The sequence below is a fragment of the Corella eumyota genome, chromosome 1 (assembly GCF_963082875.1).
Source record: "Corella eumyota chromosome 1, kaCorEumy4.1, whole genome shotgun sequence".
NCBI lineage: Eukaryota > Metazoa > Chordata > Ascidiacea > Phlebobranchia > Corellidae > Corella > Corella eumyota.
Genome location: NC_137490.1, coordinates 12,766,864 through 12,785,346, shown reverse-complemented (window position 1 = coordinate 12,785,346; position 18,483 = coordinate 12,766,864). Strand labels below are relative to the sequence as shown.

At 31.8% G+C, this 18,483-nt stretch overlaps 1 protein-coding gene across 2 annotated transcripts; it reads right to left on the bottom strand.

Moving 5' to 3' along the window:
• Positions 1 to 27: 27 nt before the first annotated feature.
• Positions 28 to 18,250, bottom strand: LOC145745932 (uncharacterized). Of its 2 annotated transcripts, XM_082564116.1 has the most exons (15): positions 18,063 to 18,250; positions 15,149 to 15,456; positions 14,298 to 14,460; positions 13,726 to 13,956; positions 13,139 to 13,244; positions 12,643 to 12,901; positions 12,336 to 12,441; positions 10,949 to 11,105; positions 10,699 to 10,733; positions 9,901 to 10,258; positions 9,383 to 9,442; positions 8,719 to 9,193; positions 7,547 to 7,725; positions 2,046 to 2,195; positions 28 to 1,671 (listed from the first exon to the last, which is right to left on the bottom strand). In XM_082564116.1, exons 2-15 carry the CDS (start codon positions 15,442 to 15,444, stop codon positions 779 to 781), a joined length of 3,468 nt encoding a protein of 1,155 aa, XP_082420242.1. In that variant the 5' UTR covers positions 15,445 to 15,456; positions 18,063 to 18,250; the 3' UTR covers positions 28 to 778. The 2 variants fall into 2 exon arrangements, with proteins under 2 accessions (XP_082420242.1, XP_082420246.1); XM_082564120.1 differs by lacking the exon at positions 18,063 to 18,250 and having other exon boundaries at positions 14,298 to 14,467; positions 15,149 to 15,268.
• Between the last annotated feature and the right edge of the window lie 233 nt (positions 18,251 to 18,483).

Here is an 18,483-nt window from a genome sequence, read left to right as displayed (position 1 = left end):
ATAACATTTCAAAAAGCATTATTAGTTTATTGCTAGAAGGATTACTAATAAACACGCCACGCAACAATGTAACAGTTTAAATTGAATTTTAATTTATTTCAGTATTTTAATTACAACAATTTAAACAAAACTTGGAAAAAAAATTAAGAAAAAACATTTTTAAAATTGTTTGTAAAGACGCCAATATGCGTATTAATAGTCAACCCATCACATATTAAATAATATCCTGAATTTAGAATAAAAAATTGAAACTTTTAGAAATGAAATACAATAAGGCCATTAGAACATACAGCACCCATACAAAACAATTGTAAATAATAAGCAGTTTAAATATTTGATCAACTGATATATTTACCCATGTATAAATTTTACCAAAAGGAAACAAAATTGCTTATGTTTTAACCAAATTATGAAACTTTAGTATTAATGTAAATTAAACCTGTAGTTATGATGGTATAAAAATCAAGGCTGTATTTGAAAAGGCAAAACAAGTTAGTAGCTATACTTAGACGCAAGCACACCTTTCAAGCCTAAAACTTAATAACACACATTAAATAAAAAAGTGACAGGTTATCGGTGTATGGTGTTCCTTATTGAGATTTTTTTGTTTAAAAGTTATGGTGCATAAAATACTAAAAAATTAAGAAAATCCTCGGACAACAAAAAAGTAAAAAGGTAGAAAAGTGATTGCGCCTCGCATAAATTACTAAATTTGAATTAACTATTGAATTAACCACTTTGTATTCGATATGTACATAAAATAGTTGCTAAATTTTAGCTACACTTGTGCACCCGAATGCGACGCCTTGGAGGGCGACACAAGCGGATATTGGTTAGGAATAGGAACGACCACATTGTCTGCGTTGCTGGCCGCATGGAGCGCACCAGAGATGCGTGCGGCTGAAAACGCGGGGCCGGCCAGGGTATTGTATGGCGAGGTTCCTGTAACATTCCCAGGTCTAATCGTGCTTTCCAGTCCAAAATTGGAGATAGGATGGCCAAGCGACGATAAAGATTGTCCAGCTGAGGCGGGAGCTGGTCCTCCGGTTAAAGGGAGCATCGAGCATGAAGCGTTATCGCTCGTTTCTCTAAGCGCAAGTCGTCGTCGAATTTGCTCTAAAGAGAGACCCGATAATGGTGTGTTAGCAACGGCATGGTCACCACGGCGAACCGGTGTCGGAATTCCAAGCAACGCCAACGTAGCTTCAACCGGGTTCAACTGGCTGTTAGATTGTTGTTCGACATTGGGGATTCTCCCCGAGCGATCGGAATTTGTCATTGACTGAAAGGCACCGATATGACTAGCTAGAGAACTGGATTGATCGATTGGCACTCGCTGTTGAACCGGGCTCGAAGGTGGTTGTAGTAACCTGACAACACCGTCTGCGCCCATGACTTGAACAAGTTGAGAGCCAGCGTGGCTGTTTAACTGCAACTTTTTCGCAGCAGGAAAGTGCGGGCTAGAACTTGGACAAATCATCGGTACTGAGCAGGGTACAATGTTTGTGTTAGAATGCGGTTGCAGACCCAGTCGCGTGGGTAGTTGCGTGGGGTGTGTAAACATCGAAGTATTGGGTAAACTTCCTTCCAATGGATTTCTGCTCACCACGTTCGAGTAAACTTGCAACGGGTCCATTCTATCTTTTATTGTAACTCGTTTCCGTATAGTTTCTGTAAATGAATGTTTGTCGTGATTTAAGAGAAAATTATTCAACAAACAAACATTGACGTTCACGATTTGTTGGTATGTGTTTAAAAGCGTCGTAAAGTTACTATATGCAAATTATTAGTTCCTGTTTACTGCACGTAACATATTTATTTGTACCGGATAACAAAAGTCTACTTGCTTAGGAACTTAAGAAATTAAGGAACTAATAATAAAACCGCTTTCTATTTTTAAACACATCACACATTAGTTATAAATATGTGTTTGTTAAAGCAATATCAACAATTAAAACGGTTTCTGTATTTTCCAAAAAATACATAATTTGAAAAAAAAATCTAAACAAAAATATTTTAAAACATTTTTTACTAAACCTAATTACCTTGTGCTCCACTGATTGATTTTCGCTTTCTTCCTTTGTATTGCCCCATCATGTCATTTTCACCCGAATCAGTTGTCCTTAACTCTTCAAGTTGTTCTCGAACAGTCTTTTTAACACGAGCTCCCATGTAACATTTGCGAAGTTGAGATACTTAAAAAAATATTAATATTGTTATTTTACAAAACAATTTAAGTTTATTAATTCCTAAATAAGTTTAAAGCATGCACTTAACAAATTTATGCCAGCTCATAAAGATTAAAAATGCAAGAAGCAAGTCATAAAAAATGTTTTAAATAAAAAACAAAAACAACTTCATTTAGTCAATATTAAAATATTATTTTGTCTAATATAACTGGTGAAAGAAAATGTGTATTATGTGAAAAAAGGAATGCTGTAGTACGAACACGTGGTATTTACTTAAATTCCTTACATCAACAATTTCTGTTCAATGACCTAACGTGTGGAAAATTACTGTTTGGTAAGCGCGGTTAAATTGAAAAACGCCACTTGTTCGAAAACAACAAAAACGTTGTTGATTATAGCGACCTTTTATAGTTTTTTGTTTATCCAAAAAAATCCCCTTTAGCAAGAGAAAACTTCACCAGCAACGATCTCTCGTTTTTTTTCGCTTTTGTTTCTGTTTCAAAAACTTCGCCAAAACTTGGAATGATCGGTTGACAAAGATTTATAAAAACCAGACGCTACTTAGTTGTGACCCCAGTGACTTTCTCCCCCACAAAGGCGGAAAAAGAGTTTTCATCAATTGGGGGAAAAATTAGAATTCAAAATATTTTGCATTTAGGAATAATTCAAATGATTTTAACCAACAAAAATATCCCCCAAAACATGAGTTTAATCCATCACCATTGAACTCTAAATTTTTCATTTTACTAATACAATTAATTACTAGCTATTAATACGATTCCAGTAAGCCTTGTGGTAATTCCAATAAAAGCAAACACTTAGGCGTCAAACCTAAAAACAATTTACAACGCCAGGTAAACAACTATAAAATTAAGCCAAAGATTATTTTAGCATGGTTTTATTAAATGAAATATACAAATATTTTAACCGTTAGTTCCTTAGTTACGTTTATAGGAGTTTTTATTATTTTATAAAGTATTTTTGTGCAAAAACTGGTTTGGTCGTGCATTTAAACCTACCCCATGGCTTATATAACTAGACAAACATTATATAATGGCCTTTTTTAAAAACACGCAATGATAATTATGCCGCCTAAGTCAGATTTTCGTCTTAGTATTGGCCTAACATTTTTTGTGCTGAACACTTAGGTTTTAATTTGTATTTTAATATCTGCAAAAAAAAATTTAAGAAAAGAAGAAAAATCGTTGTTTTTGTTTGCTAAAATCCGTGTGTTTGACATAAAATAATTAACGGAAGTATTAAGAACTTGTATATTTTACAGGATAAAATCTGGTAAACAACTTTATAGGGCCTACGAAACCCAGACAACGCCCCGAAATACAAAGGTTACATCTAAAACTATATTTCACCTGAAAACTAGTATGCAAATGATGCTCGGCGAAGAGAGAAAAAACGAGTAAACTGTGAGCGTCAAAAACTGTTTCTTTTTTCTCTTTTCCCTTTTTCTTAAGAGCGGCGACTGTTATAATACTCTCTTATTTCAATTCTAGTATTGAAGAATAATCTTACAAATAATTAAGGTCTGTTTGGAAGAGGGGTTATTCAAGTAACACAGAGCAATACACAGAAACAAAAAGGAATTAGTTCTAGAAGTTTTTAACATTTAGAAAAATGCCTAGAAAATATAAACCGCTGAAATATTGAAAATGGATACCAAGAATAGCAGACGAACGAACGGTAAGTTACTGAATAAATACTAAAACTAACTTTTACTAATGGAATTGCGATTTAACATACTAAAATCATTGTTTTCATAAGCACAATGATACAATATGTTTGACTATTTTTCTGTATTCTATCATGCATTAGGTAGTGTTTTATTTGTAAAACAGAAAAATAAAGCGTCTAATTAGGTATTGCTAACCGAGACTTATTTTTGCTAACTACATATACAACTTTAACTATATTATACTGCCTCGAAGACTACGTCATAATAAACTTGTAGTTTATTTTAAAATCTAGATTAAATGATTTTTATTTTTCTGCCTTACAGTTTTTTTGTTGCAGAGTTTAATGAGTACAGACATAATAACCAAACTAATTTAAATCTATTTTACATACTAGTTTTGATTATTATTTAAATATAATAGTTTCAATTGATTAAAAGGGGAAAATGTTATATTTTAATTAAGTCTGTGTCCTTTGAATTGCTAATAAAACATTAATTTTAAGTAGGTGCTGTATGCTAAATTAAAAGTTTCTATTTGCTAAATAAATATGTCACTAAAAATAAAAGTAAAACAAAAATTGCAGGTGTAGATTTTAAAATTAGTCTAAACAACTTAACTTACATACATATTTTTTAAAGTTTTAATATCTTATTATATTTTAAAAAAATGATCTAAAACTGATCTAGAGCTAAAAAAATGATCTAGAGCTAAAACTTACTTTTGTGGAAAAAACATATGTTTATTCAATTTTTTTAAATTAAAAATAACACTAAATATATTTAAAAATTAATGTTCAACATATATTTTTTATATAACGTTATTTCTAGTCTGCACTTTTGGTACCTTTCAATTTTTTAAATAATGCATCTTATTTCTTTTGTGCAATTAATAATGTCTATGTTTTCTATTACTAAAATATATTTTTAAGACTGTTTGTAAATAATTTTTATCCTTCTATAATAAATTAAGTCTGTATGCTGTTTTTAACTTGTTCTGTTCTAACAAGCACTATGGTAAAAATAACTCCGAAACATCATGTTTTACTAAGTCAATGCAGTATCTAGTTTTAAAAAGTTGCCTTTTTCTGTATCTTAATATAATTTATGTATCTATTTATTAACAAGTTTGAAAAAACTGATTATTTCTCTAGCATTTGATTTCTTTCTATAGGGTTTAAGTTCTAAGGTCGTGTAAACCACAAATTAGGTATTTGTTTGTGGCGGTTTAAATCGTCTTATGTAAAAACAGGACATAATAATTTAAAGTATTAATATATCAGACTTATAGCGTCTAATTAATCACCTTATTTGAAGTAAACAAAATGGCGACTATAATAGTCATGCAAAAACAAGTTAATTAAAGTCACGATTAAATGTGTGGTTTAATAGTTTTAATAACTATAATAATCGTTTAACTGCCATTTAAATTTTGAATTCTTGTATCTGGAACAACAAGTAATAATTGTTACAAATAAAAAGAAATCGTAGGTTTACGATTGGTGGTGTGCAAAAGTAAGTGGTTTGTTTGTACTTTGAATATATAGCTTAATAGCTGGTAGATAAAATAAATGTATGTTTAATGTTGTCTGCTACAAAAGTGTGTTTTAATTGCTAAGGCGTGGCAATAAAGGTCAACGCGTAATCAAATTCCTAACTGAATAAAAGTTTTTTCGCGCTTTTTAGTACTTTTGTAAGTCTATTAAAAGGCCAACCCAAAACCAGACCACGTGACTTTCTAGTTTTTACGTAAGCAGGTGAACGATTACTGATTAACGAATTCATTATTTCCCGGAAGAGCTTGGTAAATATTCGGGCCTGGGAGTTAGAAATTGTAATAAACCCAGACTAGTTAAACTAAGGTCGCGAATAACAGCAGTTGACGTAATATTTATCCTATTGGTTAATAACAGGAGATACGCCCATATATAGAACTGTTTTATTATTTAATCGAAACTCTCGAAAACGGGAACGAAACTACATTGTCCAGAGGGCATTTTTTCTCAGCCTTGACTTTTGTCTTTTTAAACGCGGAGTTTCCATCGCGGCAGTTATTCTTTACGGATCACTTGGCTTTCCGAAAACCACGCCAGTTAGTTTAATTCCATGGTCCCGGAATTTCCAAAATATTTTAGAAAGAGGGTAATGGTTTAGGTTAAGTTTAGTACATGGGAAATAACACGTGGTTGCCAGACACCCATGATAGCGGAACAAGAACACTGATTAAAGGTCAAAGTCGTTCATTAAATAAACAAATAGCGTTATAATTTTTTGCAGTTTATCATTTATTTTTTTTCGTCCAACCTTTAAAAATTATTTTTTTTTTAACCTAGCGAAAATATCACATAATAAAACCAATAATCAACCGAAACACAAACAAGTATTCCTAGAAAAATCAGTGAGGCGTTAAACAACTTGAACTGTTTCTGATATGAATGTATTTGGCCCTACATAACGCCCCGACAAATATAGATACCGAAAATGAAAATGTTATTATTAGGCTGTGACTGTATCAGTTTGAAGGTTTATGTAGTGGGTATGACAAAGCAGTTTACTTATTATCTAAGCAAGTTGATATTTTCCGCTGAAATTTTGCAATGACGTAAACATTACGAATTTCGATTAAGTTGGTAGTATATTCAGGGTATTATTGTATTATTTTTAGCCTTGATATCTTTGCAATGTGAGTTTTTTTGTTTGCTAGTCTTAAAAAGCATTGCTTATTGAAAGGGTAACTTTTTATTTCAATGATTTGCTGCTTGGATATCCTATTTCCGTATTAAAGGTAAGTACTTCAATAAGCGACTAGCTTAATGCAGAATGACAATGCTATCTTAAACCATTCAAAACCTATAGAACCTCAAATTCTATTGAAGCTTTGACAATAAGTTAAAAAAGATACCCTAATCGTATCAGAGACAAGATGTTCGGGTGGTGGTAACCATTCTATTTTAATATTGTATCTAAAAATCCCTTAAACTAACATGGTATTTACCTATACGGTATATAAAATATAACTATTTACAATGTAATATTTACATTTAATAAGTTTTGTATGTAAATCAATCAGATATATTAAAAACCGGTAAGTCTACCAAGCTTTTTTGTTAGTCTGGCTTTTTGTTCATAAAGCAAAGAAGAACTGCTACTAGACATTTGTATCTTTATCAGTATAAGTTTATAATTAGAAAGATTTTATGAAGTAATATACTCTCTAGTGAAGGAGTGTATTATTAAATAGGTTCCGTATAATAATTAATCAGTAGAAAGAACTAAAAATATCTTAATATAGATACATTAAAGGTGTAAGGAAGTTTAAATACGTTACCTCAAATTAGAATTTTTAATTACATACACTAAGAGTGTACGAAAACTTCCCTGTTTTGTTAGTAATTGGTGGTCCACTATTAAAGTGACTCTATTTGAATTTATTCATGCTACTTTGCGCATGCACAAAATAGAACGTGATTTAGTATATGGTTAATTATGCCCATACATGCCAAGAAATCAAACAAACGCAAGCTAATTTGGGAAGAAAAAGCCAGTGATACGAAAAGTAATTCCAGCCAGAAATTTTCGCCGACCGCCGGCGTGTTTTTTTAGCGCAAAAAGTTTCGGTTGTTTGATTTCTTGGGTGTACCGTTGGGCCTAGTAAAGTAGTATCGCATACCGGGAATCCCCAACTCGTGGAGCCGCTGGTGTTCCTCGTAGATGTTTCGATGCCGGAAGAGTCGACCACACCCCGGCCAGGTACACGTCTGGCCCCCGGTCGTGCGGCGAGGTTTACGGGAGTAGGTTACGGTTTCGTCGCCGGCTAGCTCGTTGTTGGACATCGGAAAGGGATCCGAACTGGGAACAAATCGGTGAGTTATGAATTTTTTTGTAATTTTTAAATTTAATTTATTAACTTCTTAAAGATTTTTAAGCAATTTTAAGTAGCAAAGCTATAACTTTGAATTTTTACTAAAATTTTTATAAGTTAGTGGAAAAATTTTTAAGTTATTTTTAATAAATTAATGAACTTAAAAATAGTAAAAACGGTGAAAGAAATTCTAATAAAAAATGGCGACGATAAAAAATGACATTTTACTTCAAGTAATTATTTAGGCACGCTTAATATTAACTGCTTGAGGTTGTAATTAAATAAAAAAAAATGTTAAATGACTTTAAGCCATGTCTAAGAATTTTATTTAAAATAAGGAAATACTTTTTGATGTGGTTTAACTAAAATAAATTAAGATCAATACCAGGACGTAATCAGCGCGAACGTTCAAAACACAGAATAAGAATTTTATAAATTTATTTATAACTCGACGATTATGAAACTAAACCGTCCATTGTATATTGAGCGGTATATTGGCTCCTTCTTCTAAGTGGTATATCCTTAAAATATCGATTTTCGAAATAGTAAATCTATTTTCACTTTTTATTTTTAGACTTAAATTGTGGTTAAGATTAAATAAATTTGTACATAATATTAAGATCCAGGTCAATATGTGGTTATTTTAAGATTAAACTGACCACCTACACTTATATGAAATAAAAAAAATTTGAAACAATCAAATGATAAAAAAAAATTTAATGCGACCTGGTTTTGGGTGAAAACACTGTCTTTTATATACTAAATTATCCAATATTTTTTTAAAGTTATATTTTTAAACAAATCAATTAAATTTGTGTTTATATAAAATTTTAAATAACTAAACTGTTCTTAAATCTTAAATTTAAAAAGAACGCCGCTTTCTTAACCAGTTAAATTTAGGGCAAGAGAATAGTGTATTTAATAAACAAATGAACATAAAAAACTGTTTTTATTTTTCGAAAAATGGTCGACGGACTTACCGGTTGTAATTTTGTTGTTGCGAAGGCCCGCGTACAGGTACTTGTATTTCGCCGGGATAAACACCGGATTGCGATTGGCGAAGGAGTGATAAAGCATCTGCGGCGAGCTGCATACCCGGGTCCGTGGTTGCAACGGGGTACGAAAACGCCCGGAACTTATCCGTATCGGGTACGGACTGAGTTCGGCTAACTTTCAGGTTCATTATTTCTTCGCTACTGTCTTTTTGTAGGTCTAAAGAGCGTTTGCGAGCGCATAGGCTTAGGTCTAGTACAGCTTCGTGGCCGTCATTTTCCTCGTTGAGGTCCGAATTCGCACCACGTTGCACCGGAAAGGCCCCCGCGGCGGAGTTGTCGTCGTCGTCCGATACCAGTTCGTACTTTAAAGATTCGGGGCCGAGCTCGCTAAAGTCGAGAGGCTTCGTGTCTTCGTTAGAGGTTGGACGCTCAAGCGCTACAGGAAGTGTCGTAGAAATTTCTAAAAACGACAAAATTAATTTGTATTTTTATACTCAAAACGAAAACCCCAACATTAACAATGTCAAAATGTCTTCTTAAATACTTCGAGACAAATTGGGAAAATAGGTTGGGATGTATGGGGCATGTAGTTTACATACTTATTTATATACTTATATCAAGATACAAACATTTTGAATTAAAGATTTACCTGAAGGAATGGCGCTGTCGGAGCGATGGCTTTCGTTATCAGTAAAGCTATTTGCTTCATCTAAAAATAAAAATGGAAAATTAATTTTAATTTGAAATCTTAGATTTCGAAACATACTGTTTTAGTCAGTGTATTTACTACTGTCTTTATTCTAATTTGACCGAATTTTAAGTTGGAATAACTTTTGTTCTAGTATAGTTTTTTTTTTTGTTTATTGAACATTGTTTTTAGGTTCGGGGATATAAATGCTTCAATTCGCAAAAGCCAATATAAGAATAAACGTTTAGGGGATTTAAGTTAACTAAGCGCTTTTCAGCCTACTATTTATTTAACTTAGAAATGCCAAGAAGTTAATAAATAACCTTGACACGTGGACTGACAAATTCTAGAAATATAAAAGAGAATGTGCATTAAAAAATCGATGTTATATAACCTCGTTGTTTTCACACGTTTTATAAATTATTTAATAGAAGAATTACCAAGCTAGATATGATTATATAAGGTAGCACTTTATTTACCCTTAGTCGCTGGGGGAAGTGACGTGCATCGCCTTAAAGTCACAATCAGGGGTTTGTCGTCGCTCAATGACGTCACAAACGTTTCGTTTTCCTCGCTTATAGTCTCAAACAAGCCTTTACCAGTATCGGACGGAGGCGGCACGAAAATGTCGTCGTTTTTTGACGTCACGGTGACGTCATCAAGCGTTTGCGCGGGGGTGGAACATGGTGTGCCAGACAGATCAGTCGTGGTTTTCCGATACTCTGATCTATCAGTACTCCATGCACCTCTCCCGTGATCTTCTTCCGCGTCACTGATTTCGACGCTCTGTGTGTCTTGGTCGTCCGAGGAGTGAACAGACGCAAACTCCACATCGTCCTTATAACAAAAATAATTTATTTAATTCATCCCTGTATATATTTATCTCTAATACGCAAAAAAGGTCAAGTGTGTTTTGTATTTAAATGCTCATTGTTTAAAACAGTTTTTAGAAAGAGAGTAAACAAGGCTTGTGTGAGATAAAACCACCTTCATAGGTAATATTTTTTTTTTCATGTCCCCTTTAAGCTAAAGTCGTGAGACATTGGCTAGAATTGTCGTGGGGGGGCCCCACCTTCATAGGTAATAATTTACAAAGTTTAAAAAATGCGTTCTTTGGCGTTATCTAGCGGTAATAATATTGCAGATTTTTTGTTAAGCAGATGGCGGTGAAGAGTAATGTTATTTTACACTGTATTCAGTGCGATAAACCCGACCAAGTTCAACAGCGAAAATGGTGGTTAAGTTGCTAAACAAAAACATTATAAACCACAACTTACCAAAGAATGGCGCGGTTCCAATTGTTTGCCTTGCTCTAAAAATAAATCAAAATTGTTATATAGAAAAACTGTTTGTAAAACTGAAAAAAATTATTAAAATTTTAATTCTAATAGGTCAGCTACGTTGAAAATAAAATAATTGCATAAAAAATGCATTGGATTTTGTTTTTTCAAAAAAAAAAAAAAAATGTGTTAAAATATAATAACTTTGAAAAATTTTAAATTTTGCAAAGGTCTTGATTTTTTGTACCTGGATTTTGGTAAACAGTTTGGTTTCTCCCACTATAATGTTCGGGTGTGTGATTGGTGTTAGTTGCACCAGTGCTTATAGTGGACAAGTCCAAACCTGCCCTATCTTCCAATGCATTAGACTTGGGTGCCACATATATGGGGTTCTGTGCACTTGACTGTAACATTTAAATGTAAATTGTAACAATTTATCATATAAAGTAATGGGTTATTTTTGAAGATTATATAAAAAATAATAGAAGTTATAAAAGTGCTATGTTTTTTATTGTGCAAGAAATTTGGGTATACATGAATTTTAGGAATTTTATTAAATATCCCTAAAAATGCTATGTCAATTTAAAATAATCATATTAATTGATTCAGGTATTTTATAATTCAAAAACCAATTGTAAATTCTTTTTATTTTACTCGGCCGTGTTTTACTGTTAGAAACACAATTCAAAACCACGCCCGGAACGAGTTCACTACAGAACTATATTCAAAATACAAAAAAATTCATCCATGCGTTAACATTTTTAACCTGAGCTTAACCGGTATAGCGTGTCCGTTTACATTTAGATACGCTCTACTTAACCGAGCAGATCGTAGATGCTTTTGCGATAGACCAGAAACAAAATAAACTGTCTTGAAATTTTACAACGGCATATGTGTTTATGTAAAGTGTAGTATAACGATTTTTTAAAAATGCTTTCAATTTCTAGTTAATTAAAAAGCGCCATGGGTATTAAAAATATTATAATTTTAAGTTTTAATTTCACGATTTTTCTGTGGTTTTGTCTTAAACGATAAAAACGCAACTAAATACCAATAAACGGTTTCGGTAAAGTTTGATAATTTGGGTCATTTCTCTATTTAAACATTTAGCGGTTTTATTATGTAAATAAATTCTCGAAGATTCTTTTTGCAAATTTCGATGTTGAAAATAAACGAAATGCTAGCTTTAATGCCTGGCGGGCAAGTATTAACCTTATTTGCATTGGCAAACTTTAGATTGATTATTGAGTGCGTTGGACTATACAAAAATTACAACTTAAGTTAAATAAAGTTGCACTCGGAAATTACCTGAAAATTTCCATTTTTTTTATATTTATGATATATCAATGTTAATCTACAAACAGCTTAAATATTGTAGATCAATTTTATTGGTAAAACGTGTTCTATATGAACAATACTTAATATCCTAACTATAGGCCGGCGTTCAAATGCAATAGGCCCGAAAATTTTATAAAATTTGCTCACATATCATAATTAAATATAAAAAAAACAAAAAATATAAATTTAGGACATCTAAAATGTAGCAAAAAATTTAATTAAACGATTTCAAATTGGATAACATAATGGTGCAAATTTGTAATACTGAATTTTTTTTTAAATGTCAATATTTTTACCTTATTTGACGAATTCGAATAGAACTCTGAAATGCGAGGGTTTACAGAATGTTGTTTGGATCCGTTTACCACATTCTTATTGGTCAGCGAAACACCTTTGTTCGGTCTGGAACAAAAACAAAAAAAATGAATGAACAAAACAAATTTAAAACCGAACAATTGTCGAACCAAGACAAAGAAACGGACGCCAGAAACACGTTACAGGCGAAAGCACCAGTAATTTGAATCCTACATATTAAATGTGTATCTTATTTCGCTGGAAGATCATAGCGTTGTTAAACAAATTGTGAACAAAAGAACAACTTACTGTATTGAATTATGGAAAGTTTCGGCTAGAATAAGAGATGGCGGTTGCTCTGGCAACGACTGTCTCCGTACTGTTGATTCCCTGGATGCGGAAGAGGGGAGTCTCTCCAGGATCCGCTGCACGTCTTCCGGAGTTGGTTGTACTGCGTTGTTTTCAATTAAATACGGTAGAACCGACTGCAATTGTGAGGTGCTGGGTAAGGAGGTTTGTGATTGGCGGACAGAAGAGGGCGTGATTGAAACTCTGTCGTTGATTGGGCCTTCAGAAAATTAAAAAAAAGAATTTTTACATCATCGACAATATTCATTAAATTTGTTTTTATCAACTTTGAGTCATATTAAACAACTCACAGAGGTTGTTTTCTGAATTTTGGCTTCTTTTAAAAAACATTTCAGTTAAAATTCGTTAATTATTACCATAACCTGTTTTTGCTTGCCATAAAACTCAAAACCTACACGTACATTTATACAAACAAAATAACACACTACAAACTTACTGGAACTATCCAAACTGATCGTTCTAGATTGTGGAAACTGCTTACCCATCATGCTTCGAAACTCGTCTTCGTTAATGCTACTCGTCGACAGAATTTGTAAATTATTCTAAAAATACAAAAAAAAAATTACAAAATTTGCATAACGCAAACGCTGTGGAAATGTAGCTTAACATTTAGAACGGTATCGGTATAATTATGAGGCATTGTTATATTTGCATAATTCCTAGAAATTTAATGTATTGTTAAAGCGTATTTGCCATACAAATAATACGCCCTGTTACCGTAAATGTTAAAACGAAATATTACGTTATTAAGCACATGAGGTAATAACATGTTGATGGCATTTACGATAAAGATGCAAGTGTATCATATAACTTGGTGAAACAACCAACTGTAATTATTACCACTTCCTAATATCGTTAGCATGTTACATAATTCAAATTAAACACAGCTTATAGTCAAACAAATTTACACAGCAATTTTAAATTTCGTAATCTGCCAACAAGCGATTTCTAAAGTTTTCACTTTACTATAGGCGCGACTGGAATAAATTAAATAAAAAAATATTTACAGGAGGCATTATTCACCTGTAATGAAGTATTCTCCTTACTGCGCTGAAACCCATAGGCTGGCATCTTAGTTCCTGCGTCAGTCGACAGATGCTTTTGTGACCCTGTGACGTCACTACCGCGGCGAGGTGGGAGAACAGGGATCGCCGGAGAGTGTCCGTCGCCGTTGGTTGCGAAGTTGGAGGAATTTTTGCTCATCCGAAACGAAGACCGCATGAAGTTGAGACATGTTTCGACGACGTTCGTCATCTATACGCGAAAACAACAAAGGTTTAAGGTATTTTACATAAATTACAATTTTATAAAAATCATTAAATAATATTAAGTAAGGAGGCTCAAGTTATTATATAGAATTAGGTAAATAAAACAAAAAGCTGATATAATCTACTGTTGCCTTTCTTTTTTATATATATCTTCGTACTTAATGTGAAATTGTAACCAGCAGGAGTTTGTATTGTTTCTTGCAACTTATTTCAAGGCGCCATGAATAAAATAGTAGGAATCAAACCAACGACCTCGTGTGGTGAAGCCAAGTGTACATCACACCATTGGATAAATAAAAGATTCTATACAAAACAACTGTTAGGTACCTGAAGACATGTTGCAGCTGATAGCACTTCGCTGCTGTTTTCAGAAGTGATAGCCAGACTTCCCGAATAAATATAATCCAGAAGTATTTCAAAACCGGTAGGTGTTAGAGAGTTTAAGTTCAAGGCAGTAGAATCTTTGGTTGTTTCGTCAGAAAACAAAGCCCTAAAAGCTGATTTTTTTATTCGAAAAAAAAAACTAAAATAACTTTTTATTTAAAATAACACTCGGACGCTGGTATAAATTTGTAGAAAACAGCAACATTTTTGTTGGATTTTTATTAATTACGGATTTTTCCGCACATTCAACTACTTTTGGATTAATGGCGTCGTGTATTTAGTGTCTACTAAAATGTCATTTGATCGTATCAGTATAAATGGCATTTAAAAAACCAAAAGAACAGATTTCTTAAATGCGATGTCTTGCTATTGCCTTGCGGGGGAAAAAATTGTAATCATATTTATTTTAAAATTTAAATTACATAAATTTGCTTCTGTTGCATGTTAAGCTAATTTAATTCAAGAAAACTTACTAAAAGGAAAAACATTTATTGTAAAACAGCGGTTGCGACATGATTTTTAATAATCCCAAAAAGCTAATAGAACGTATTAAATTATCGTACCAAAATATGTTTTTAGGAAATGGGTAACGATTTCGTAAATGATTAACTTCAAACTTAAATAAATGCCACGTTAATTATTAAAAATTTAACTAACAATCTTATTTTTACGATTGTTACCGCTTACGAACGACCCTTTTCGGACTAACCTTTTACGAACTACAACAGTTAGCGCTCCTGAATTTCAATGTTACATTTAAAAAACAACACTACGTTAAAAAAATGTATTCTTACCTAAAATATAAGCTACACGCTGCTAAAAGCGGTTTGTGCGCCTTAAAAGACTTATCCCGGACGTGGATTGTAATGTCACAAAGAAATCCCGCTCTTCTTTGGAGTTGGAGGAGTTGGAGGACATATTGCGAGTGCAGCGCTCTCTGGGCGTCCAATCCCCGGCTGTTTGGGGTCCTCGGGTCTTGGGGTGAGTTGTTGATTGTGGGTATTACGGCCGACTGCCGGACAGCTTCTTCAGACATGCGATATTCATACAATTTTTCACTGACCGGGGCCACGGCTGGCATTTTATCCATAAAACACAGAACCTGTTTAAGAAAATAGAGTTTAACGATTTGTAATCGTGCAGTTTGTTTTTTGCAGACTGATATTTCTAGGAACGGTTTAGTCGTTTCCGATATCTTTAAACTGAACAATACCAAAACGATTTTACTACGGTACTTTGACAGACTGACTAAAAACCTTATATAAACCGGCAAGCTTCATGAATCACAACAAAAACACAACAGCTCAATTTTCCTTTAAATTAACTTGAGTTTAAAATTATTACTAATCATTTTTTTAATAAACGTTAACTAATTTTAAAAGAACCGCAAAATTGAAATTACGATATATATATTACAAATTTTGCATACGTAGTCGTTTAATTTCCAACCGAGTTAAACATTAACGTCGCCTAACAGCTTTACAATACCGTGTGAGTAAAAACTCGCGCACAGTTCAAACTTTAAACTCATTTTTTATATTGTGTATTTAGCCAACTTTGGTGGGCGATAAATAATTAACTAAAGCGATGTCCGCCCTGGAATATATTTGCTTGCATCGATTATAACATAGAGACACCTATGTTTGCATAACAAAATTAGCATACTTATAAAACCGCTGAAGTGAATATCTAACAGTAAAAATAGAATGGCTAACGGTTTCTACAAACGGTACTTCACTTTGTGGTTTAATATTTTTTCTCTCAAATTGGAGGACAATTTGCATATACGCATTTGACTAAACTTGTAACACTTTTTTTGACCTTAATTTATTTTCAGAGTGTTTGAAACCTTATGAAAAACAAGGGGCTCTAAATTTTTTTTATTAAAATAATCTAAGAGTCTAAATCAAAATATTTACTAAATAACTTGACCTTTTCTGATTAATAAAAAAATTATTAAAATTAATTTCCTGACACGCGGATATCACAAGAACAAAAATTTAACTGGCACTTAACAGTAACCAACTAGAACACGATACACAATTCGCATTCTCGTATTGCTAGCTAAAGTAACCTGATATTCTTCTTTATTTAGCTCTTTTGTAAAAAGCAAACAACATTGTTGGATGGGGTTATTAGTCCTTAAATAGTTAAACAATAAAACCCAACAAATATACATGCTATCTCAAAGTAGCGTTGTTTTATAACTAAATGTCTCGTGTTGTATTACCCCCTAACAACGCTTTAATTTAAACGGTGAATAGAAATGAATTATACAAAAGGCACGATGCGTGGGTGAGCGAATTCAAAACCCCTGATTTCGCAACTTTACTTTATAGTTCATTGCTTTCAATGGGCACGATTGCTAAGTAGAGACGCACTGGAGCATAGGACCGTGAGGAAAGATTTGAATACTTTTACGCGTTAAACGAAAATCGTTTTTAAAAGAGGGTTCCGTATAAAAGGCCTTTGTGAAACTGTTTTTAAGGCACAAAAACAGAACAAACACGCCCGATACGGTTTTAGATCACGCCCACGATTTATTGGCATTGAACCGTTCATTTTTTTATATGGGACAAAAAATTAAAAAAAACATCCTAACACATTTTTGAATGTTATATTTAAAGGTCAACAAAGTCTTAAAACGTTTTTTGTTCAATTTTGCCCGAACTGTAACCTTTCTATTAATGTAAAAATTAAAATTTATATTTACATAAACCATTTAAAAAAGAATTTTTAGTATAACACTATTTTTCTATTTAATATAATTTTTTAATTTATATTACCCTTTATAGGCATAATTTTTAATTAATACCATTTTTATATAGTGCGGTCAATCTATTTATATCACTCTAAATAAATAATAAATGTACCCAATATTTTATAATTGTTTTATTAATAATAACTGTAGTAGTGGTAAAGATGAATTAAAATAACATCAACAATTGGTTTATTTATAGAACAATTATAACACCGAAAATTATAAGAGATATTCTTATTAGCAACAAGTGGGTTATGTGAATATTTCTTACTGTTTTTTTGTTTATTGTACAAATTAATATTATGTCCTATTTTATTATTATAATAAATTGTTTACACTTTTGTTACTTAGTTTTCAAGCATTGCATATTAATTGTCCATAAAACACATTTTACCTGCAAACTATTGTTTAAATATTAACAGTTAATTGTTTTTTTCTTTTGTTTAGCCAATAAAAAATTAATTCATTTTACAAAAATAATGAAAAGTGGTTCATATATATATATATACTACAATAATACATATTAGAACAATAATGTATTTGCATTGCATTTTCTTGAAAAAAAATATTTATAATAAACAAATTTTAAGAAAATATGTCTTATATAGGCTATTTGTTTAACTTAGTCCAAAAATAAAAGGCTTTTGATATGCTAATTTTTGCTTAAATGTAACATTTAATTAATAAGTCTAATTTGCATAATTAATTTAAAAGTGCTTTCTGTTTGACCAAATTCTAAGTGACCAAATTAATTTTGATAAATTTAAAATATTTATTTTAAGTAATCAACTCGTGTGTAAAAATTTATTAATTATGGAATTTTTTTAAATGAAATGTTTTTGCTTGTTTATTACATTGTAAACTATAGGCTATCAATTTATTAAATGAAATGTAAATATAAAAATATACAAAACACAGTAAAAATAAGTTTTTAGACAATATATTACCTGCCATTTTGAACATTTTTAAAAACCGAGAACCAAGAAATGCGATCTACCACTCTTTAAGTCATTTTTATTTTCCAATTGCCTTTTAAAATTAAATTTAAGATGAAGTAGTATCCACTAGTTAGCTTCAAAGCATATACCTAGGTCAAAACTCTATAACTTAATAATCTAATAAAATATATAAAATCCAAGTTAAAGTTGCTCAATTCAATTTTCAAAATAATAGCCATAAACAAAAATCGAAATATATATGTATTTACTTTTGTTAATTCATACAATTTTAAAATGTTCTGAAATTAGCTGTTAGTCAGTTAGTTAAACAATATAGTAACGTAACAATGTAGTTAAAAACCTGATAAATACAAGTTCTTAACTGCTGATTAAACAGATTAATATTATCTAATAAAATGATTATTTAATG